Source organism: Schistocerca serialis, chromosome 5 (assembly GCF_023864345.2).
Source record: "Schistocerca serialis cubense isolate TAMUIC-IGC-003099 chromosome 5, iqSchSeri2.2, whole genome shotgun sequence".
NCBI lineage: Eukaryota > Metazoa > Arthropoda > Insecta > Orthoptera > Acrididae > Schistocerca > Schistocerca serialis.
In genome coordinates, this window is record NC_064642.1 from 23,555,752 (window position 1) to 23,581,827 (window position 26,076).

The 26,076-nt window shown below is 40.8% G+C and overlaps 1 protein-coding gene across 1 annotated transcript in view; it reads left to right on the forward strand.

Moving 5' to 3' along the window:
* Positions 1-26,076, forward strand: part of LOC126480818 (mediator of RNA polymerase II transcription subunit 24) — a 147,693-nt gene that overhangs the window by 10,347 nt on the left and 111,270 nt on the right. The window contains exons 2-5 of the mRNA XM_050104154.1: positions 7,783-7,908; positions 14,714-14,815; positions 16,643-16,880; positions 18,139-18,238. Coding sequence (XP_049960111.1) covers positions 7,783-7,908; positions 14,714-14,815; positions 16,643-16,880; positions 18,139-18,238 — 566 coding nt within the window. The remainder of the gene's footprint in view (positions 1-7,782; positions 7,909-14,713; positions 14,816-16,642; positions 16,881-18,138; positions 18,239-26,076) is intronic.

A 26,076-nucleotide genomic window follows, 5' to 3' on the forward strand; every position in this document is an offset into this window, starting at 1 on the left:
TGCTTGTTTGCTGGCTGAAATGGGGGATGATATGCTCTTCCTCATTAAATTCTTGCAGTTTTTCGGGCTGCTGGCTGAGATCATGAAATGCAGCATGTTTCGGCAGAAGATGCGGTTGGCTAAAGTTCCGGCGTCTCGTACTAGGGACTGCTACATGTGGCGCTGCCGAAGGGACAACCTTTGGGGCCACATAAGGCGTGGTGCCTGGTTTGAAAGGTCTAGTTTGGGCAAGAGAGAGAGAGTTTTGATGTCGTATTATTTTTGTTATAGATCCTCTCATAATTTTTGTGCACATGAGACTGGTGTGAGTGAGAGGACTGTTTTTGACTGGTTTTCGTATTGTAGGGAAGTTTGTTCTGAATATATTAAGTACAGGGGTAAGTTGGGTGGGCCTGGGGTCATGGTGGAGGTTGAAGAGTCGCAGTTTGGGAAGAAGTATGGGAGGGGTAAGTCTCTGGTTTATTTATGGGTGGGGGGGTGGTTATTCAAAGTGTGTTTTTAGGGTTTTGGAGGGATGTACAAAGAAGGAATTGGTGGGATTAATTGAGGAGTATATAGAGGAGGGTAGTACAATAGTTTCTGATGCTTTCTCATCTTATAGGGGGTTGGGCCAGAGGGGGTATGATCATTTAGTTGCTAACCATAGTTTAGAATTCAAGAATTATGAGACTGGGGCATGCACAAATATGATAGAGGGGTTTTGGGGGACAGTTGAATCAGTTATTGGGAGGGGGAAGAGGCGCTCTTCTAACCTTCAGTGTCATTTGGATGAGTATTGTTGGTGGAAGAGCGTCCCTGGGGCCTATTGCATTGTTTGCATTTTTTTAAAGGGCTATTAGTAAAATGTATAGGCCAAAGGTGGTTGGTTAAGGATGTGTAGGGGGACTGCAGCTCGGGCGGGTGGGGGGGGGGGGGGATGGGGGGAGAGTTGTTGGTTATGTTTGTGGATGTAGGTGGGTGGGGGGTGGGGGTGGTTTTATGATTATGTTGTGGAGGATCTGTTTTGTTGCAGTTGTTTTTGAGTTGTAGTGTATGATTGAGATTTGTTTATTTTTTTGTATTTATTTGTTGATGGATCTTTGATTTTTGGGGAGGGTGAAGGTTTGATTCCAAGTTTGTTTGTTTAGGTGTTGGTTTTGTGGTATTGATAGTTGTGATGGTGGTGTTATTTTTGGAGTTTCTGGGGTTTTATATTGCGGTATCGACAATTGCGGTTGAGCTATGTAGGTGAAGGGAAGTGACTGATTCCGGAGGATATTGTGTGTGTAGTGGAATTTGGGAATTTTGTTTTGTCGAGCCGTGTTGTCATTTTGTGTGATTTGGGATGGTGGTGTGTGTTTATATTTAGTTTGCCCCCACCCAAAAATTCCCTGTCCCCTGCTGCTCTTGTTAATTTGATTATATTTTTGGAGGAAGATGTGTGTGTTGGGTTTTTAATTTATTTTCGTTGTTGTTGTCATGTTTTCCTAATGATATCATAGGCACCACTTTGGGGTTGTTGTGAATGGTTGTTTCCATCATATTGGTGACGTCATTGGTCAAAGCAGGCGGTTGGAATCGGACACTTATGTAATTCCCACTTCACAGTGGTTTTGCTGCAGAGTAGATATGTAAGTTATAGATGAAGCTATATTGTAGTTAAAGTTTGACGGTGATAATGATAAACTGTAAATGTTAAAAATGTAAGTGTCGTGTGACTAGGGCCTCCTGTCGGGTAGACCGTTCGCTAGATGTAAGGCTTTTGATTTGATGCCACTTCGGCGACTTACGCGTCAGTGGGAATGAAATGATGATGATTAGAACAACACAGCAAACAGTCCCTGAGTGGAGAAAATCTGCGACCCAGCCGGGAATCGAACCCGAGCCTTTAGAATTGACATTCTGTCGCGCTGACCACTCAGCTACCAAAGCCAGACAACTGTAAATGCTCAGTTTCTTTAAAGTTCAGAGTATACAGTACCCATCCACTTTTGGTCTTGTCAGCCACTAAATAAAGTGTTAACTACACTGTTGAATCCCAAGTTTTATTTCAATGAACATTCTTATTTTATCATCCACTGGCACTACTATTTCTTGGAAAAGAAAGCTGACTACCCTCAGTGATGGTAGATGGAGAATATGAATTATATTGCATAGATATATTGGTGGCACTGGTTGAGAGAGTTGGGCCTCGTTCTTCCCACACTACCTTTTTCCTTCTGGGTGAGGTTAGATTTCTCCTCTGTCTGTATCCCCACTGTTAGAACTCGGCTTTAACACTGCAGTCGAAACTTTGTCTTTAGCTATGTCATCAGTTTTTGGTTTTCTTTTATCCTCCGAAAATGTCATGACCCAGTTTTGGAATGGATGACATTATCCAGTTCTTGGCAAAGTCCAGAGAATCTAGAATTACGAGATAATGAATACAAGGCATGCAGTAGAAGGAATAAACCCATGAGGTTTAGGCCTGAAGTATTTATTTAAAAATGTCACAATACACCCTTTTAATATTGATGACGTGCAGTGAGCTCAGTGCAGTTAGAAATCAATATGGTTGTATGTGAAGACCTGCAATTAACTAAGTGGATGTTAGTAAAACTAAATCTGCATAGGTTCAAGTGCTGGCCAACTGGAGAGACCCTCACAGCTTTTGGATAGTGGCAGCAAAATGTCACCAATTTATTAGGGAGAGCAGGAAGAGATTGTGGAAACAGTTCCTAGCTGCAGTTAACCATTCCACCAAAAGCACAGTTGTATGGGAGGCCATCAGGATGATTTCTGGGAGATGACCAGTGCTGTAAAGGGGAATGGTAGTCTCTAGACCACTCCACAAAACATTGTTCAGATTATGGTGGCCTATTTTGCCACAGTTACCATGACTGCCATTCATAGGCCAGCTTACCGACACTACAGAGGGGCAGCTGAGAGGGGCACTTGGCACTTCAGTTCCACTAGTGATGAAGAATACATCTTCTCCATATGGGAGTGGGATTCTGCATTTGCTGCCACTCATGACACATTACCTGGCTTCAATAGCGTCTATTATAGTATGCTACAGCACCTCCCAGGATGTAGCGAAGAAATCCTCCTTGCCCTTTTTTACCTCATTTAGGTGTCAGGTCACTTTCCCGACTCATGGCGAGAGTCCGTTTTAATTACACTTTTAAAACCTCGAAAGGACCAAACATATCTGAGCAGTTATCATAGTGTTGCTCGTACTAATTGTGTGGGAAAGACCTTGGAGCTGATGGTCAACCACCGCCTTGTCTGGATCTTAGAATCCTGACAGCTCCACCTTTGATAACCTGGCCCTCCTTGAAGCAGCTATACAACAGGTTTCCTGTGCCAGCATCACTTCCTGGGGTATGTTTTTTTTAACATCAAGAAGGCCTGCTGTATTAGTCAGCAGCATATTATCCTCAGGCAGCTCCTTGAATGGGGTTTTCAAAGAAATCTTCCCATCTATGTATGGTCCTTCCTCTCACATTGCTATTTTAGGTACTGAGTTGGTGACTTCCTCTCTGACCACTGTGAGCAGGAGAATGGTGCCCTCAAGGTAGTGTTTTAAGTGCGAGTGTCTTTGCCATAGTTATTAGTAGTAACACATCCATTGTTGCATGTCCCTTCGACTGTTATTTGTTTGTTGACATTTCTCTGTCTTTTGCTCCTCTTGGAGCCTTGCAACCACAACTCATCAGATACAACTGATTCTTCGTTGGTTGGATGAATGGACAGAGAAGAGGTTTTTAAATTCTCAAATAAGAAGTCTGTGTGCATTCTTGTTTAATCATTCCTGTTCAGTTTTAAGCATTCCTGAGTTGCAGATGGTGAACACTTGTTCTTAATTTTAAAGACTCAGTGAGGTTCCTGGGCCTTGCACTTCGCTCGAAACTTATATGTTTGCCACATCTCAGGAATCTGGAAAGATGCTCCCTGAAAGCACTTAATATTTTAAAATGTCTTAGCCACAATTCAAGGGAAGCAGATCTGACATGTCTGCTCTGGTTATGTGGTGCCTTTGAGCTGTCTCAGCTTGTTTATGCATGCACTGAGTACAGCGATACTGTCTTATTTAAAGATGTTGGATGTGGTGGACCATGAAGGACTTAGGGTGGCTCCCAGGGCCTTTTGAACCAGCCCCGTACTGAGCCTTTGTGTTGAGGCTGGTGAGCCACATTTCACGTCAGGGGACATCTCCTCGTGATGTGACATGGCTACAAAACACCGTCCATGCTATACATGCTGCATACCATATCATTGCTTGGCCACCAATGGGAAGGCATTGAGAAACTAGGATTTGTGGAATTCGCATCAAGGATTGCCTTTCAGAGATGAGTGTGGCTGGTTTTAACATTTTGCACCAAGTTTGGAGCAGATCTCCAACTTCGCTCCGACAGAAACCCTGATTTATTGTAGATATGACAAATTTTATGAAAGACTGCACTCTCAGTTCTACATTCCAATCTTTTCTTTTTTTCCTTGAACACTTTCTCATCTGCTCTGATACCCTTAGTACCCTGCAATTGTTGCCGCACATGTACCCAGCATGGAAATTGGCCCAAATTGTACACAACTAACTGTACTTACCACAGTGGCAGGGGAAGCAGGTGTCATTCTGTTGGATACCAGGGCATGTGGGGATTTCAAAGACGCCCACATGGAACATAATGTTACAGGAGCGCCATTCCCCTGCAGGCTCTCATTTCACTGATGCATCACAGATCCATATAGTTGTGGGAGGAGGAGTGGCTGGCAGTGATTGACAATAAGCTGCAGTTAGTGAAGCCAGCTGTCCAGCCATGGATATCCTCATGCCGTTTGCTCCCGTGAAATGAGGTGGCCCTGACCAGCCTCTGAATTGGGCACTTCCCCCTAACACATGGCTTTTTATTTCAGCGAGAAGACCCTCCCCCCCCCCTCCCCCCCAACTGTCTGTAATGCCTGTGATGTGCTTTTCAGTGTACTCCACATTCTAACTGAGTGGATTTTGTTTTGTGACAAGTGGACGGGAGCAGATTTAGATGGAGATCTGTCCTCTATTTTATCTGAAGACAAGATTAGTGTGGTCAAGCATTTACTTTTTTTTATGTATGTGGACTCTGGTCTAAGGTTTTAGTGTGTTGCAGAGTGGCTGGCTCTTCCACTTTTATTCCAATGATCAGCCAGCTGCATGTATATCCTGTATTCTTATAATGATTTCCACAGCTTTTTCTCCTTGTTATTGTGTATTAGATCAGCCAACCTAATTTTCATTGTTTTGTATGTGTCCAAGTTTTCAGGCTTTCTTTTACGTTTTTATTCGCAGTTCTGATTTAAGTACATTTATGATCTTCCTCTCCACCATCTCATTACATTTTCGAGTGGGCTCTAAAGACCTTGCTGTCTTGCATCCACAAAATAATCATCCTGTGAAATGGCATGGCCGATTTACTTCCTCTTCAATGAAACTATCTGAGCTTTTACTCTGTCTCTAATGACCTCGATGTTGATGGGGCGTTAAACCCTAATCTTCCTTCCTCTTTTCCCCAGTTATTATGCTCTGGGGCTTGCGGACACTTTTGGGTGTGCACATGGTCTGGTGCTTCTACTGCGGATATGTATTGTGTCATGCCGTTGCAAAAGATGTCACAATAGTGAAGTAGCTGTTGCTTGTTTGTGCAGAGGAGATGATGTACTGTTCTTGGTTTGTCCAGTTTAGTATCTCAGCTGGGAGTTTCTTATTGATGGGTGTCATGCAAAAAATATTTAGGGAGAAACATGGTAGAACATCTTCAACAGTGAGACAATTGTGATGTGGAAAATGACTGGCAAAATTTGTGGGGACATAGTCCCAAAAGTTCTGCAGAGGTAGCCATGATATGATCTGCCAACTTAGTTCTGGCTTAAATTGGATGTTGATGTGGCAATTGGTCTTCATTATGCTGATGTCTTGTTCATTACTGGTTGTTAAATGTATCTCCTTGAAAGTTCTTTGACCCAAGATGGGCACTAGTTCTTCCTATGGATGGATGGTAAACCCTTGGATGAGAGTCTTATGGGGGTGATTGTTGGGAATGCAGGACGACAGCTTAGGCTATCTTCAATCAGAAAGATTCCCAGTAATTAGTAATAAAATGATATTTATTAAATGTGAATAAATACTCAACTTAAATGATGCTTCTTCAAGTGAAATGTCCAGCACAATTAGATATTTGAAATTATTACAAGTCCTGTAAAACATTAAAGTCTTATCACTGGGCCTGTGAATGATGCCTATGAAGAGTCCAGAGCTGGCCTGTTATGCCTACAGTGCCCTAAATCTTGGGGACAACCAATGAACACTGCATCTTGTAGGCTCAGCGGTAACTGGAGACTGTACATGATTTGTCACTCTGAAGAGAATGATCCTCCGCATCTCAGTGCTCTGGTATTTAACGAGGCATCAACTAATCACCATCCACACGTGCGATGCCCACGGATTGGTAGCTGCAGCCCCTGGCAGACTTTGCCATAGTTTGTGCTATCAACCCGTACTGCTGCTGTGCTATGAATGTTTCGAGCATGGATTATCGATTGTGGTGTGTGTGAGCACCGTCACCACAGCAATGACCTGGTCTATGTTGCTAGAGGAGATGAGGAGAACAACTGAATGGATTTTTTGTTACAAGATGCTGAAGGAAATAAGAATTCTTGAGTGTAGTGCCTTTGGTAGAAGCTGTGAGACTAACCATGATTTTCATTCTTTTAAATTCAATGTATGATGGAACTTTTTGCTCTTGTGGCTGTAAATCCCTGTAAATTTAATGTCTGTCAGATTCATTTTTTTTATCCATGTCAGCAGCTCACATTAGTTGAATTTGTAATAAGAACAGAGTTATGAACATTTTACATGTACATCTGTACTTTGCAAGACAATGTACAGTCTGAGATGCAGACTACATAATGTAACAGTATCATTTTCTCCCGTTGCAATTCAATTCACCGATTGTCCCTGGGAAGAAAGCATCAATATCTATCAGTATTAGCCCAAAGTGCTCTACTTTTAATGTCATGATCATTACAGGTGATGTATGTAAGAGAAAATAGCTTCTTTCTTTATTTGGTTTTAATGTGGGCTCTTGAAATTTTTTGAGTAAGGCTGTCTGTGGCACACAAAATCTTTCTACTCTTGCAATGTTTTATGCTGCAGGTTGTTGGGCGTTTCAGTAACACATTCACACAGACTACCCTAACCTGTGTCAAATCTTACAACTTTTCTTTGCATCTTTTGTGTCTCCTTGTTTAATCCAACTTGATAGTGATCCCAAATCTACAAACAATACACTAACTAATGACATAACACTAAGAATGTCCTTCTGAAATGATATACCCATAAATTAAATAATGTAGGCAATCATAGAGAGCTGCGAATAGTGTTAAAATTATGATGACATTTATTATTTACTTACTTATGATGTATCTATATTGTATCAATCCAAAATTTGGCCTTTACTGAGCCAAACTGTGAACAACTATCTGACGTAGAGAGCAATCTATCATGTCAACTATTGTCTGTGTCTCATCCTGTCCATGTCAGATTTTTTCCTTCTTCTTCAAATTTACTTGCTTTTCATGGCCTCTGTTTGCAGTCTGTTGAATTAGTATAATAGAGTATGGGTTTGTTGAAAGTATGGTTGTAATGGGTGGTTCAGATTTTTGTATCATTATGAAAGCCAAAAAAGAATGTGGGCTTCCAGTTGATATCTGGAAGTAAATTAGTTTGCACTAAATTGCTTTGCTCAGTATATTACAATTTAAAATAAAAATATTTCATTTTTCTTTCAGATTCTCCCTCGTGGTGTAAGTGGTGATGTTTATAACCTTGCAGACTGTATTCTACAGCAGGCTCTTGTGGGGCCAGGACCAAACCAGCTGGTGCTTTCATACCTTAAACACTCCCTAAGCTCTCAGGTAACACAGACTATATGTATGTGCATAATCTGCACAACAAATTAATAAAATTACCTAATATTCTTAGCTGAATAGGATTTGTAGAAATCTTAATGCATTGTGTCTAAAACAGTGCTAGTGAACATTCATGAAAGGAGACTGCTCCAGTTGCTATATGTACATTATTTGTTTATTAATCAAATTGAATAGTAAGTTGTGTGGGATAAAAGGAATGATAATAGTAGAATATAAGTTTCAGAAAAAGTTTCAGAAATTAATTCTATTGGTTTTTTTAACAGTTAACTAGAATGCAACTCCTGTATCCTGTTTTTGCTTTACATAGATTAGAAATAAACATGTTCTCTCTGTGTACCAGCTGCAAGGAACCTTTAACCTAGAGGCTCAGTCTAATCTCATTTCACTTACATTATCATTTCTGTGGTGAACAGTATGTGTGTACATTGCATCGTAGAATGCTATATGCAGCTGCCCAGGCATTCAGTTGTTGAAAGCCTAATTTTGTGACATGACTGATGTCTCATAACATGAGTAGTTCAAGAGCCAGTCAGAAAGTAACGCCTTTTATTTTTTCCCCTCTTTCATTAAGTTGGGAAGGTAGTAACCATGAATTTGGTACACTTCTGCTAACTTTGTGCAGTCCACTCTGAGTTTTACATCAACAGATTGCAATACTGTACCAATTTAGAAACTGGTCACTTTGGTATATGTATAAGATGATGATCTGTGATTGAATTCCTTTCTGCAGAAGGTGAAACATCCAAACACATTTGTGAAATGCTGAAGAAATTGTATGGAGTTGGTATGGTGGACATCAGCACTGTTAGCCAATGGGTTTGTCGCTGTAGAGAAGCTGAATGGCACACACAGTTGGCAGACATAATGCTGAGCGGGCAGCCAGCAACTTGTACCATCACATGACATCCAGCATGTTGATCAAATCACCTGTGACAGCCACTGGATAACGAGAGATGAGTTGTGTCACCAATTATCCTTCAGTAAAGGCAGTGTAATGACTATTATTGAAGAACTGGGCTACTCTAACATATCTGTATGCTGGCTGGCAAAAATTTACCAACCAGAATAAAGAAGGAAGGAAAACAATTGAATCCAGTCAGCTGTGGTACTTCACTATGGAGGGGTATGAGTTTTAGGTGAAAACTTTGACTAGAGACAAGACTTACGGTACTTTTATGCTGCAGCCACACTTCTGGCACCTCGCTGCTCAGTGCTGGTACATTGCATCTCATTGTTAATTGGGAACTTTGTTACCTTAACACTGCAGCCTCGCCGCTTGACATAATACTGCTCACTGGTTGTGCAGGCATCTCACTTCTCATCTGGTTGCAGCTGTTCTCATTGTGAGTTAAATGGATTACTTACAATGTATGAGGCAAAAATGATATTCTCAGCATCATCTGAAGACAATAGTAGTAGTTCATTCATGCTAAAAATGTAGTTATTGAAAAGGAGAAAGCAAAAGAGGTATGGGTGCACCCTTTGAATCCAGACTGTCCACTCTGCACATACTTCCATCAGTTATAATAAGTTGTCAAAAATAATCCAGAGTGCTTTTTCAGAAAATTGTGAATGTCACAACATCTTTTCCAGTTTATTTGAAATACTATTGAAGCAGAATAGTATAGAGGAAGCCTCTCAGCCTACAAGACTCGGGCAGTCACAGAGGGTGGGGTTATTGGTAGATAGGAGCTCCAGTGTTAGGCACGTAATGGACCCCAATAGTGACAATGGCTGCCAAGGAGTTGAAGGAATCCAGTGTGCACTCTGTGCATAATGGAAGCATCATCCAGGATGTAGAATGTGTCCTTCTAAATGCTTTGAAGAGCATAAGATGCAGCGTGCTGCAGGTGGTGCCTCATAATTATGTTTGCTGCTTTAGATTGGAAGAAATTCTCTCTGGTTTTGGGTGGCTAGCTGAAGTGGTGAAGACTGCTAACCTTGCTTGTAAGGTGAAGGCAAACAGGACTAATTGTTGATCTTTGGTACAGAGCAGGGTGGAGGGCCTAAATCAGCGGTTCAGATGCTTGTGTGACTGTGTAGGCTGCAGATTCCTCAGCTTGTGGTTGGATGGTGGGATATTGGGTCCCATGTAATAGGTCAGGAGTCCACTATACACAGGATGTGACTGCACAGGTAACGGGGGCTGTGTGGAATGAACTGGACAGTTTTAGATTAGAGGGTCCCAGGAAAGAAAAAAAAAGGGTACCTGTCTTAAAGAGAGAAGGTCAAACACTGAACAAGGGGTGACCTAGAAACCATAGATATTGTCGTAGCTGTGTTTAGAAAGAACCAGAGCTCCAGGTGCTAATAGAAAGCACTGAAGCACAAATCTTTATAGGTACTAAAACCTGACTAAACCTGGAGATAACGTAATCCAAAATTTTTACAAAGGATGTAGCTATGTTCAGAAAGGATAGGTAATGTTACAGTTGATGGTGGCAAGTTTGTTGCTGTTAGAAGTAGATAGTTCGTATGAGTTACTATGGATTGGTAGAAGTTATATTTGACAACTGAAATACATTAATAATTGGTTCCTTTTACTTACCTCCTGATTCAAGATGATACACTTGCTGAACCGTTCAAAGAAAACCTGAGTCTCATTTCAAATAGGTACCCAACTCATACAATCATCTTTGGTGGTGAATTCAATCTACCCTTGGTATCTTGTTGAAAATACATTTAAAGTTGGTGGTAGGTATATTTGATCATCGAAAATCATACTAAATGCTTTCTCCAAAAATTATTTTGGACAATTAGTTCAGGAACCCACTTGAAGTGTAAATGATTTCAAAAACATATTCAGTCTCTTAGCAACAAATAATCACAAGCAAACAGAGAACATTATGACAGAGACAGGGTTTGGCGACCACAAGATTACTGTTGTGAAAGTGAATACTGTAACATCCAATCCCACCAAAAATAAACACAAAATATGTATATTTAAAGAAAAGCAGATAAAAATTTGCTTGGTGCCTCCCTAAGAGACAGCGTCCATTTCTTCCAAATTAACTACGAAAGCGTAGACCAGATTTGGCTTAAATTGAGAGAAATAGTATCAACAGCAATGGAGAGATTTAGACCAAATTAATTAATAAGAAATAATATTGACCCTCTAAGGTACACAAAACAGGTCAGAACACTGTTGTATAAGCAATGAAAAAAGAAACATGCCAAATTTAAAAGAATGCAAAATCCCCAAGCTTGGCGAAATTTTACAGAAGCTCAAAAGTTAGCATAATCTTCAATGCAAGATGCTTTTTATAATTTCCACAACAAAATTCTGTCGTAAAATATGGCAGAATATCCAAATAGATTTTGGTCGTATGCGAAGTACAATAGCGGCAAGGCACAGTTGATACCTTCACTGCGCATTAGCAGTGGTAATGTTGCTGATGATAGTTCCACTAAAGTGAAGTTACAAAAACAGATTTTCAAAATTCTTTTGCCAACAAAGGCGAGGTAAATATTCCACAATTTGAATCATGGAACTTTTGTCAACATGAGTAACTTAGAAGTAGATATCCTTGGTTTTGCAAAGCATCTTAACTCATTTAACAAAGGCAAGTCCTCTGGTCCAGATTGTACATGAACTAGATTCCTTTCAGAGTATGCTGATATAATAGCTCTGTACTTAACAGTCATCTAGAACTGCTCGCTTGATGAAACATCTGTACCTTTTCCACTGATGGCAACTCCCACATGCTTTACAAAATATAAACAAACCAAAGAGTGTGGTTTGATTATATTTTGTAAAGTATGAGGGAGTCGCCATCGGAGGAAAAGTGCCCGTTTCATTTGATATTTAACGATACTGGGAAGAATACATTATGTTTTCCAGAGCAGTGCCTGCCACAAGAATAAAAACAATGCACGACCCCCACAATACTCCAAACTAAATTGTACCATATGATGATGAATCGCCAGGCGATTTGAAACCGGTCATGAATAAATAAAAATTGAAGAAAAAACAGCAATTGGTTGCAGTAATTCCTGAAACCTTTAAGAAGACAGTCGCAGTGTCCCAAATCCAGAATAGATAAAAGTTTTAATTACAGCGTACTCTGAGGCAGTTAATAAGCCATTTTTTCCTGCATTTCATATGCAAATGAAATGGCAAGAAACCTTAATGTTCTGGTACAGCTGGAATTACCTCTGCCATCCACTTTGCAAAATATAGATGTAGGTGGAGGTGTATATGTATACTATGTATGAAACCATGTAAATGAAGTTCAGTCCTCTCAATGACAACACTTCTAAGAGTGACCTTGAAGCAGGCAGTTACAGCTCGAGTTTCAGGAGTGACTGTGATGTTGGCGCCAACCGCAAACCATCTTCATATTCTTCCCTGTTGAGGATCTTAGTGAGCAGTGGGGTGGACAGTAATGGTTTATATTAAATGTGCCAGGAAGACTGTGGGCTTTTTTCATCATTGCTGGTGTACCCTTGCCTCCTTTTTCTCTACATGTAACCTGAGTCCAGAAGGCTGTCAATGGAATGCCATGACACAACATCACAGACAAGGGAAACATTTGGAACAGTGCATTCTGCTGGGAAAGTTATGGTGACAGTCTTTTTAGATGCAGAGTGTGTAATTCTTGTTAAATTTTTGGAGACAGGGTACACAGTAAACTCTATCCAGTACGTAAACTCTATCCAATGCATGAAAAAAAAAAAAAAAAAAAAAAAAAAAATTCAAGGCATATCTTCAGTGTTTTTGTCCATCAAGTGTTATGGTTGCTGTTCTTCTTTTGTATGGCGTTGCAAGACCACACAGTAGTCACTTCACCACTCGTGACCACTTTAACACTCTAACTGTGCACCATCAGACTTCCACCTCTTCGACCCACTCAAAGAAGCCCACTGGAGTTATCACTTTGAAGATGCGAAGACTGAAAAATTCTGTGTGCCATTGGCCGAGGAAGTAGGACAATGCTTTTTACCACCTCATATACAGGGTGTTACAAAAAGGTACGGCCAAACTTTCAGGAAACATTCCTCACACACAAAGAAAGAAAATATGTTATGTGGACATGTGTCCGGAAACACTTACTTTCCATGTTAGAGCTCATTTTATTACTTTTCTTCAAATCACATTAATCATGGAATGGAAACACACAGCAACAGAACATACCAGCATGACTTCAAACACTTTGTTACAGGAAATGTTCAAAATGTCCTCCGTTAGCAGGATACATGGCTCCACCCTCTGTCGCATGGAATCCCTGATGCGCTGATGCAGCCCTGGAGAATGGCGTATTGTATCACAGCCGTCCACAATACGAGCACGAAGAATCTCTACATTTGGTACCGGGGTTGCATAGGCAAGAGCTTTCAAATGCCTTCATAAATGAAAGTCAAGAGGGTTGAGGTCAGGAGAGCGTGGAGGCCATGGAAGTGGTCCGCCTCTACCAATCCATCGGTCACCGAATCTGTTGTTGAGAAGCGTACGAACACTTCGACTGAAATGCGCAGGAGCTCCATTGTGCATGAACCACATGTTGTGTCGTACTAGTAAAGGCACATGTTCTAGCAGCACAGGTAGAGTATCCCGTATTAAATCATGAGAACGTGCTCCACTGAGTGTAGGTGGAACAAAACTAAAATGAGCTCTAACATGGAAATTAAGCGTTTCCGGACATATGTCCACATAACATCTTTTCTTTATTTGTGTGTGAGGAATGTTTCCTGAAAGTTTGGCCGTACCTTTTTGTAATGCCCTGTATATTTGTTCTCAAATGGGAGTGCCTCGACCCCATTTAGAGTTCACTTGGTATTTGACTGAAAAGAACCACAGCTGTGTAACTTGCCGGATTGCAAAAAGTCCCCTTCAGTCATCAGACTGTGACTGACATCCTTTTATCCTATCTTTGCTCAAAATGTGGAACATTGTGGTATCTAGACTTCACTTTTCATTTAAAACTGATATAATTTTCACATCTAAAGAGGCAAAGGTCAAAAGCAAATGAATATTGTAAAGTGTCTTCCTTAATCATGGATGCTAGGGAAGATACAGATCATGAGAAGCTCAAATTTTACTAGTTTTGTGACACCCAAGCTTGGTTGTGGATTCATGGTGTATGATTCAATATGCATGTACAGTTCATGATCTTGTATCCGTGTTCCATTAGAACATTTTGTTTCAGAAAGTAAGTTTGCTCAAGAAAATTATAAAATTATGAGACAGGCCATGTCTTACCTCCAGAAGGCAATTTTTGTAGTGCTGCTGATAGACATGTATAAAAGATAAAAGTGCCGGAAACTATCATTGCTTTCGGACCTATTAGTTCGCCTCGGGAAGATAATCACTGGCCATAGTCCTGAAAGTGCGAACTGGTCATTAGGCTAATAACCGGTGCTTTAGAAACTGTCCCTGTATGCAGCCCCTGTGCTGAGGCTTGTGAGCTGCCATTATACACATATTTTGAAACGCTGTCTCTCCTTAAATCATCAGGAATTCACAGTGTTTGTGGTCTGGGATTGGAGACAGTTTTTGTGAATCGTATTCATAAGTGGTGAATCTGTTAGAGATTCATGCAAACATGGGTCTGGTAGCACTTGCTGTGGGCCTAATTACTGTCCTCAACCAGGAAGGGAATCATTCCTAATCCTGCTAAAGGGTGCTGATGAAAGCAAATTAAGTTTTTTGTTGAAGTTTACGTTGGTACTGGAAATGTATTGAGGTACTTCAACATATTTGACACCATGGTAAGCATATTTAGTCATTGGAGGCATGTAAATGTGTACTCTGAAATCTTTTTCTAATGTTTTTATATGTTTCACTTTGCAGCTTGTATCATATGCTGCTGTGCTACAGAGGATCAGTAAATATGACAGCTTCAATAAACCATACTGCACAATTAGTCTGCTGGATTTCCTGGACACAATCAAGGTATATAATGCACATGATAATTGCAAGAACATGATTATAGAAACACTTGGTGTAGGATTGTCAATATTCAGAGCCCAGAGCAGCATTTTTTAAAATCATTTGACCTTCTTCTTCTTCTTCTTCTTCTTCTTCTTCCTCTTCCAGCAGCTGGATTGTTGTACGACTGACATGATAACAGAACAGGCTCTCATCCATTGTTAAAATTGTGAGAGTGTTTTTTAATGTAATAGCATGAGTATGACTAAAAATAATAATATGTTAATTAAATGTTAACTAATCATGTATATATATCCTGTAAACTGACTTGTTACTCATCACCTTGATAAAAGAATTGCTCAAATGATCTATGGAACATGAGTAAATAACAGACAAACATAGTATCATCAGACTTTCAAAATAAATTATTTGAGTGAAGAAGAAAGACTACAATGCCAGGTGCAACTAGAAGAAGGAAGTGGTCAATTATAGACCGATGAATAATTATTTGTTTTACTTATGGAGGGAACTATTTTACGAACTGTAGGCATCAGTGATTCTTTATTAATGTAAACTCTACATTTCATTGAAATGAATAGACTTGTTCCCTATTCATTTGTAGTAAAATGTTGATGAGCCAAAACATTATGATTGCTGCCTATCCCAACAGTGAATAGCACTTGGTGGCCTAGTGAGCATTTTACATGGTAAACAATGCTTATAAGTGGATGTAGCTGTCTCTAGTGATGATATGAGCTGAAAATTAGGAAATCCACTGACAGAAGTGACTTTGACAAAGGGCAGACTGTTATGGTCCGGTACCTGGGAATGAGATCTCAGAAACAGCCAAGCTGGTTCACTGTTTGCATGCTGCTGTAATGAAAGTGTGTTCAAAGTGATTGGAGAATGGTGAAACCACAAATAGGCAAAAAGTTGTTAGACATTCCTGCTCTATCACAGAATGTGTAGACTGGAGATTTGTTCAATCTGTGAAGCTGGATAGGTGGCAGAGCTGATGGCAGAGTCTAGTGCTGACACAGGTGGAAGTGTTTCAAAGTGCATCATTCAGTGCACAGTATTGGATGTAAGGCTCTGCAGTAGATGTGTGTTCTCTTGTCGAGGCATGGGAATCAGTAAGATTGGATGAATCACATTTCTTGTTACACCAAGTTGGTCTTCTCCAGATATGCCATTATCCAGGAGAATGGCTGCTCAAAATTTGCACCACACCACAGATGCAGGCCAATGGGGATAGTATTATTCTATCACCTGGACTACCATGGGACCTATGTTAAGTGAAGACACTTTGACAGCTGTGGACTAAGTATGTATTACTGCCGACTGCCTGCATCATTTCACGCTTGACGTCTTCCCTGACGGCAATGGCATCTTCCAGCTAGGTAACTGTGTGTGTTCACAAGGTCAGAATCATGCTACATTGATATCAGGAACATTATAGTGAACTCATATTGTGGTCTTGGTCACCAGATTCACCTGATCTGAACTCTATGTAGGATATCTGGAATGTTATCAGGCTCCAGCTGTGTGACGACTAACTATCAGTTGTAATTTATGGGTATTGCATAGCCTATGCATAGAAATCTGATGCTACATACCACCAGAAACTTATCGATGACTGTTGTGCCGCATTCCAAAGGTTAAGCATGATTAAGCCGGTAGTCCTAATGTTTTGGATCATCTGTGTATCTTTCCTATATGTCTTTTGGTAGACCTGATATAACTATGAATAGCAAATTCTTTAGGGAAGAAATCCCCTGTAAACCACTTATTATAGTAACAATTAGAAGTCATACTATTTTAAAGAATATATCAATTATTTATGCTCTTCAGGGAGGTATTACTTGCCGAGGCAAGCCTGAAGAAGGGCTCTTAGCTGGTGCTGCAGTTTCATTAGTGGGATGGTTGCTGACATGTATACAGTATGCCTTGGAGAAACAACAGTCGGAAGTTAGTACAAACACAGAATTGTTGCAGGCCTTATTGGAGCGTCCATCAGCTTTGATTAATGATATCCTTCATTGTCGATTCATGAGGGCTGTTCTTTTCCTTGGTAAACACGAGTGTCCTGGTAAGTGAAAACTACATAAATGAATATTTCTGATTTTGTGAAATTATTTTTCATTGGTGATTTGCAGTGCTCACAAATATTTACTAATAATTACAATCTTTGCTGTCTTACATGATTAATCTGTATGATGATGAAGAATGCTGATATTTTTGTTATTTACCAGCTTAAATTTAACTACTGATAAATTTATCTTTCTGGTGTCCAGTCTAATGAAAAATCTACTTTCAAAAAGTTTATCAAGTAAAATCATGTTTTCCTGTAGATCACATTGTCTGTACTGCTTTGCATGGTCCATGCAAGCTAATATCCCATTTTTACCATTCCATCTTGTATCCTCAGTCTACTATTTACCACATCTACGCTAATTTTTTGAGTCTTTGTGTCCTTTACCCAAATGCTTGCATTTCTGCTGTAGCTTTGTTTTCTTCTTCAGCTCTCCCTTCACATCTATTAATTACCAGTCCTTTCTTTATCATGTCCGGTCTGCATAAAAGCATGCACAAGCAGACTAGAAGAATGAAAGTGATAAAAACCATGTATTCCTTCCATATGACTCATTTACTGAAGGTCATGCCTGAGGATAAAGTGTTATCTTCTTCATCTCATTGAATTCTGCAATGCCCTTATCCGTTAATTTGCAAACCTACTTCTGTGCTTTATCGACAATCTTTTTCTGAATTTTTGCTACAGAATAACAGTAATTTCATTTGTGTGCTATATAATTTTTCACCTCATCACATCATGCTTTGTTATATCAACTATGGGTGTAAATTGCTGAAGATGTAACTTTTCGTATTTATGTAATGCTTCCTTAGCAGTGAGAACATTGTACAAACTATTAATTTTAAACTGTTAGCTGCTGTAAATGTATCCACTAAGTACATGGGGTTGAGTTCATTTGTTTTCTGAGTCATCAGTGCATGGTCGCACAGTGATAAAACACTGGATTTGTATTAATAAGGATGGCAGCTCATATCCTCATCCAGTCACCCAGATTTAGATTTTCAATGATTTTACTAAACTGCATATCTTGAATGCCAGGATAGTCCTTTTAAAGGGACTTTGCTCAGCTTCCTTCCCCATCCTTCTGTGTTCTGTGCTTGTGCTCTATCTCTAGCGACCTCATTATCAATGGGACATTATATCCATTTTTTAAATCATATTTGTTTTACCAATGGTTCATATTAAAAGTAAATTGTTTAAGTAATTTGTTTATCAACACCACAGTAAATGTAATCAAAAAACCATTTTGTTGCAGATACATATAAAGAAATTGTCAAAAAATGTCAAGAGCTTGAAGTTTTACTTTTGCAGAATGCTTCATTTCAGCCATCTGTTCCTTTGACTGAGCCCTTAAGGTAATTCACCCAAGTGTATATTGTTAGTTACTGATTATTGACAATTCTCCAAATAAATATGACTTTCTTATCTTTTTGGCAACCATATGTATTGGTACTTTCAGCTTGATTCTTATATTTGCAACTATGAAAAGGATAGATTTCTACCCGCTGCAAAGATGAGGTGTTAAGTTGCAGACAGGCACAATGAAAAGACTATTACACATTGAGCTTTCAACCAGTGCCTTCTTCAGAAAATAAAACACACACATTAACACAAGCAAGCACACATGACTGCTACCTTCTGCTCCTACGGCCAGAATGGCAACCTAGGCTTTCCATTGTTTATATTCTAATGTGGACTTTTCATTGTTTGTGTAGAAGATGTCACGGACAATTGTCCCCCCCCCCCCCCCCCCACCCTGGGGATGACATGAGGGTAATGAAGGAGGCATGTCAGCTTGTGGTGGGGCGGGGTCAGGCATCTGCATTCTCTCTCTGACTTATCGAAAGTCCGCCAGCCTTGATATGCTTCTTTCTGGCGTCCCTTCACTCTGTAGCAGCAGATACCTGCTAGGCAGTGTAAAGCAGCTACCTAATACCTACCACACAGAGGCTGCATAACTAGAGTTGAAAGTCAGTTCCTGAAAGTTCATATTTAAAAAAATCGGGTATTTGGAGGATGCAGTCTACTTGCAGAAAGCATTTAAAATTAGATTGAATCTACTTTTTATTCTTGTGGAAACACGTGAAATGGCTATCAAGTCTGTATTTACTGTGGTAATACTCTAATCATTCAAAATTTCCTGTCTGTACAACATAGTTTCACTTGAAAAGCAGCCAGAATTTTTGTAAGTTCAACCCGACTAATTTTTACGTTCTAACAGTCTCAGACCCACAACTATTTGCAAGTTAAACATTTGGTTGTTTCAGTGGTTTTCGCAGTAAGAAGTGCTGGCCAAAGTATTCTGTACAGAGCATGAAACATGCCAGGCGAAATTGTTATTACGCCCAGAAAATTCACATGCTCATAACTTTCAAACTATTTAATTTTTACGAAGCTATCTAACATGGTGTTATCCGTAGGCTGGTTAGCAAGTGACTATCTTGAACTATTCTACTCACTGCCCACTCCACTATATTCGTGCGGAAACAGCTTAATTCTGATTGGCTGTTGATCTAAATGACCAGTCAGAATGTTCCTTCCAGATCATTCTCGTGGCGAAACTTGCCTTATCCAACCAATAATCTGATAGTAATTAACACCATTAAAACTTCAGTTTCTAGTATACTGTTTAATCAAAATAAGTGAAGTATGAATTATTCTTCAAATTGATAAATAAACTTATTCTGCCTCTAACTTTCATTCTGGGTGCTTTTATACAAAAGCAAGCTCACACCGACATATGTCATCTGAATCATGGTTGCACCATAACTTTCCCACGGTCTATTTGTGTAATGTTTTATGAAAAATGACATATTAAGTTTTAACTTATGTCCCACATACACTTTCTCAATCATTCTCACGCGCTCACACAACAAAATGTAATCAAATAATAATTTTGACCGATTTTTGTATTACATAATGCACAGTGACTAAAGTGTTAAAAAAGAAAATTCTAATTAATTGATTTTTATGCACTGGTAACTATGTAATGGCTTCAAATGATAATGCAAGTCAATCTGTATTTGTTCCTAACACGGTTTTTTTTTTTTTTTTTTTTTTTTTTAAAAAAAAGCAAACATTGGTTTTAGGACTTTTAGGTAATTTTCTTTATCTCCAGCACTATAATAAATAAAAATCTGAAATTTTGACAGCATCATTCCATTAATAACAAAAGGCTGTGTACCAGATTTGAACAAAATCAGATAACAACTAATATGGATTATTTAGATTCATAGAGGGTATGAATCTTCGTACTGACTGAATGTTATGCTATGCAGTTCTCACGGCAGGCAGCATCAGCAGCTGTGCTGTGAGCGAAGGGGAGGGGGGAGAAAAAGAAAGCCATCCTGCAGGCACTGTACCAAAAGGCTGTTTGCCTTACAGCAATGAATGTTGTCTCATAATAACTTGTTACGTTACAAGCAGGATCCCTGGAAGTCCATGTTTGAAGTTAGCTGTGAGATTTTAATCTCTCAGTGTACTCTATGGCTCATTCTGAGAGAACTTTCTATATTTGAAGCCATACAAATCTCCTTCTTCAGTGCTTAGCTTTAATGACAAAAAGAGTGGCCATGTGCTTTTGAAGCAGTGAAAGATATTAGGGAAGATATTGGTACCATCCTTTCATATGCATATACACTCCTGGAAATGGAAAAAAGAACACATTGACACCGGTGTGTCAGACCCACCATACTTGCTCCGGACACTGCGAGAGGGCTGTACAAGCAATGATCACACGCACGGCACAGCGGACACACCAGGAACCGCGGTGTTGGCCGTCGAATGGCGCTAGCTGCGCAGCATTTGTGCACCGCCGACATCAGTGTCGGCCAGTTTGCCGTGGCATACAGAGCTCCATCGCAGTCTTTAACACTGGTAGCATGCCGCGACAGCGTGGACGTGAACCGTATGTGCAGTTGACGGACTTTGAGCGAGGGCGTATAGTGGACATGCGGGAGGCCGGGTGGACGTACCGCCGAATTGCTCAACACGTGGGGCGTGAGGTCTCCACAGTACATCGATGTTGTCGCCAGTGGTCGGCGGAAGGTGCACGTGCCCGTCGACCTGGGACCGGACCGCAGCGACGCACGGATGCACGCCAAGACCGTACGATCTTACGCAGTGCCGTAGGGGACCGCACCGCCACTTCCCAGCAAATTAGGGACACTGTTGCTCCTGGGGTATCGGCGAGGACCATTCGCAACCGTCTCCATGAAGCTGGGCTACGGTCCCGCACACCGTTAGGCCGTCTTCCGCTCACGCCCCAACATCGTGCAGCCCGCCTCCAGTGGTGTCGCGACAGGCGTGAATGGAGGGACGAATGGAGATGTGTCGTCTTCAGCGATGAGAGTCGCTTCTGCCTTGGTGCCAATGATGGTCGTATGCGTGTTTGGCGCCGTGCAGGTGAGCGCCACAATCAGGACTGCATACGACCGAGGCACACAGGGCCAACACCCGGCATCATGGTGTGGGGAGCGATCTCCTACACTGGCCGTACACCACTGGTGATCGTCGAGGGGACACTGAATAGTGCACGGTACATCCAAACCGTCTTCGAACCCATCGTTCTACCATTCCTAGACCGGCAAGGGAACTTGCTGTTCCAACAAGACAATGCACGTCCGCATGTATCCCGTGCCACCCAACGTGCTCTAGAAGGTGTAAGTCAACTACCCTGGCCAGCAAGATCTCCGGATCTGTCCCCCATTGAGCATGTTTGGGACTGGATGAAGCGTCGTCTCACGCGGTCTGCACGTCCAGCACGAACGCTGGTCCAACTGAGGCGCCAGGTGGAAATGGCATGGCAAGCCGTTCCACAGGACTACATCCAGCATCTCTACGATCGTCTCCATGGGAGAATAGCAGCCTGCATTGCTGCGAAAGGTGGATATACACTGTACTAGTGCCGACATTGTGCATGCTCTGTTGCCTGTGTCTATGTGCCTGTGGTTCTGTCAGTGTGATCATGTGATGTATCTGACCCCAGGAATGTGTCAATAAAGTTTCCCCTTCCTGGGACAATGAATTCACGGTGTTCTTATTTCAATTTCCAGGAGTGTAACTTCACTTTTACTTTCAAATTTGACCTCAATAGAGATAATATTTTTGTCACCTGCAATGAACATGTGGCTTTCCCATATACGTTCCATGAATTGTTAAATATCTTGGAGCTTTTTACTTCAGGTTTCAATCAACTCTTGACCCCAAGAATAATTGGGGTGATAGGACTTTCCTGGAGTGCAGTAAATATGGAACTTTGCTACGAATACTTGAACAATTTAGGGTTAAAATTTTGACAGTCAAATTGTCTCTACTTAGTATGTGACCTGATTGTGCTCTTTTTGTGTTGACTGATGACCATTCATGAGAGAACTTCAAACTACCTTCTAGCCAAAAAATGCCCATGTGGACTCCAAAAGTACCCCACTATCTAATTAGCTGCTCCCTTCGTGTGGTGCACCCCTGACCTATCAAGGGAAGTCCTGCAACTCCACATCACACAATGTGAGTCCAGATATCTGCAGCCAAGACCACCACAGAATCAGTGGAGTCTCTATTTGAGACCCTCCACTTGGCTCCGAACCAAAAGATGGCCATTGACTGTGGGTACAATGCTGCAAACTGTGAGCTGTGCTTGCACCTCTTGTGCAATGCCAGCAGTGTGTGCTACTTCTGCCAGTCACCCATAAGAACTGGGGATCCTCAGAACCCAACCGACGGGCATGATTGGTGCTGATGTGGGCAACAATTTGCAGACCACTGCACCCTGCATCCTTGACAGCTGCAGGCAGGGCCTCCTCCACATCTTGGATGAGGCCCTCCAGCAGACACACCAAGTGCATATTGGAATTCTTTCTGGCCCTGGACATTATTTCCCTATGGGGCTCCATAATACACCTACCATTGGAGCTGCAGATAGGTAGTACCGTATTTACTCGAATCTAAGCCGCAATCGAATCTAAGCCGCACCTGAAAAATGAGACTCGAAATCAAGGAAAAATAAAATTCCCGAATCTAAGCCGCACCTGAAATTTGAGACTCAAAATTCAAGGGTAGAGAAAAGTTTTAGGCCCCACCTTCAAATCGAAACAAAGTTGGTCCATTGTAATATGAGACACAATTTAGGTCAAATGAAAGACGATACAGCTACAATAGTTTGGTTCGAGTCGTAAGCTTAGCAGTTAAGCTTTACCAGGTAGCCATTGCTATGCGTCAGGCGCTCCGTCCGTATTTATACGGGTTCCCTTCCTTTTTCACGTGCTTCGTCTGGTTTGAAACGATTGCTTATTTTGCTTTGATCTGATAAGTGCCGTTTTCTTTGTTATAGGTGTTTACGTCACTCTAAGCTGAAAATGCATTACTGTACTGCGTCATGCATTGTTTGTCGCATTCTGATAGTGCGTGTTTATGGCCTGTCGCCGCCCGAGGCATGCCTTGCTTTTGTGCGCGCTACCGCCGCTTACGATTAAAAAAAGAGAGGAATTGTCTCATTAGCGAAACAATGGCAAGTGACTGCTACTTGTTGTTACTTACACTGCTGCTTTCTTTGACAATGATCAACAAGAACCAAATAATAGACTGCATATGATAGAACATGTTCTGAACGAGTTAGGCGAAAATTTATCTCCGTTTGAAAATCTTTGCGGTCGCTTCTTTAGTACATCAAATTCTGCACAGAAATTAGGCATTTTAGATTTAAAAATCTAGTCAGTTGCCGTGCTTCATTTCTGACTGTATTACTATTAGGCATAAAAATAATACGAATATAAACAGGACACGATACGTATTTTCTGCCGCGTTTGCTGTTGTCTCACTCTAGTTTCGTAGTTTATTAGGCAGACAGGATTTAAATGAGATAGCAACAAACACGAAAGAATACATGGCAAAATGGTTATATTCGTATTATTCTTATGGTGAAGAGAATACTGCATGTGATTCACATTTCATCAGGTTCCTATTAGCAACAGTCTTGCCAGTTGAATTTTCGTAGTACATTGAAATTCTGCTACTTTCGAAGATGAACAATACGGAATTTGTATTTACTTCGTTGGATAATGTATGAAAATGCAGTGGTCGAAACTCGGGGCGGAGAGAAAAAAGCTCGTCTTCCACCTTTTTTTTTTTATTTATTTACTGACGCAGAGGTTTTGGCGCCAGTATTTATCTCGTTGCCTATAAAGCATGCCTGTGTAGCGCTACATATATTCGACGGCAAAAGTTAGTTGTGGCGGCACCTACCAACATTTTTCAGAACTTCCGCTTGCTTTGCACTCGATTCTAAGCCGCAGGCGGTTTTTTGGATTACAAAAACCGGAAAAAAAGTGCGGCTTAGATTCGAGTAAATACGGTAAACTCCTCATCCCATGTGCCTGCTCTAACCCTAATGAAATAGCTGCTCACAGAGTGAATGGGTGAGACCAGATGGCCAGCCTCCACAGTGATACTCTGACTTAAGCAAGGTGACAGTGCAACAACCTGCTACTCACCCTGCAAAAAAACATGGATCCCCTATGTCGGGTACACTGGAACGTGTCCTGATAGCAGAGCCCATGGGTGGAACAGGCATCCCATGTAATGTGCCAGTTTCTCCATTGCAGCCACACACTGAGGCAGCAACCTTTAGACGGCTCATGTCAGCCATAAGTATCTTCAGCTGTTTGCGAAGTGCAGCCAGCTCCTCCTGCGTGTAGAGGGAGAGAGAGAGAGAGAGAGAGAGAGAGAGAGAGAGGGAGAGAGAGAGAGAGAGAGAGAGACACACACACACACACACACTCCATCCTACTACTACTAAATTAGGAATTAAACTATGAAAACAAGTGGAAAAAATTAACTATTTGACTTAACGAAGATTGGTGGCTGACTGAGCTGTGATCAACAATTTGACAAAAAAAAAAAAAAAAAAAAAAATTATTACTGCACTACAGACAGTGTGAATGTACACATTACTATTACTAAAAATACAGTACTACACCTCTCATAAAAAGGAGGAATATGCAATCAACTTAAGTATTAAACTAAGCAAGCACACAAAACATACATAGAATTTATGAATTAAACTATGAAAACAACCAGAAAAAGCCAACTATGTGACTTGCTAGTCTCCTGTTGCTTTTCCAACAGGAAAAGCTGACTGCCTTAAATCATCACACAAATGTGAAAATGAGAGTTACTGAAATAAGTGATATTGGGACAGAAAAGCAACTCAAATCACTCAACATAGAAAGGCCATTGGACCGCAAGGGATAGCAGTATGACTCTACATAAAGTATGCGAAAGAACTAGCTCCTCTTTTAGTAGCAGTATGCTGTAGGTCATTGGAGGAGCGAGCATTCCTAAACATTGGAAAACAGCACAGGTCAGCCCTCTTTTCAAGAATGGTTGTCAAACAGATCCACAAAACTCTAGTCTTATGTCTCTGACGTCTGTCTATCATAGAATTTTGGAACATGTTTTATGCTCGCATACTATTACATTTCTGGAGACCGAAAATCCTCTCTGTATTAATACACTTGTATTTTGGAAACAACAGTTATATGATACCCAGTTTGTTCTATTCATCCACAAGACCCAGAAACCAATGGATACTGGTGCCCAGCTTAATGTCCTGTTCTTTGACTTCCGGAAGGCGTTCGATACAGCTTTGCACTGCTGCCTAATGAACAAAATATGAGCATACAGAATATCAGACCAGCTGTGTGGCTGAATTGGATAGTTTGCAGCAATAAAAACACATCATTCCACTGGATGGAAAGATATGTTTAGTTTCAAGCAGACCTCAAGGGATTGTTATTGGACCATTCCTTTTTGCAATGTAAGCAAATGAAGTAGCGGATAATGTTGGAAGTTCCAAGTGTTGCTGTTGTTTACATAATAGTCAGAAAGCTAGAAAACTAGTGGAATGCAGCAAGAGCTGCAGAGAATCGACATTTGGTGCAGCTAATAGGCAGCAACTGACTCTAAAGATAAATTCATGTAACATAATGCACATAAATAGGCAGAAATATCCACATCCTATGGCTAAACGATTGCAGAACAATCACTAGGAGCAGTCACATATCTAGGAATGTGCATACGAAGTGATCTAAATTGGAACGACCACAGAGAGCCATGGAGAGATCAATACTGGGATATACAAGAAAGGACAGGAAAAGGGCAGATGACATCCGGTCTGTGACGAAGGTTAATGACATCT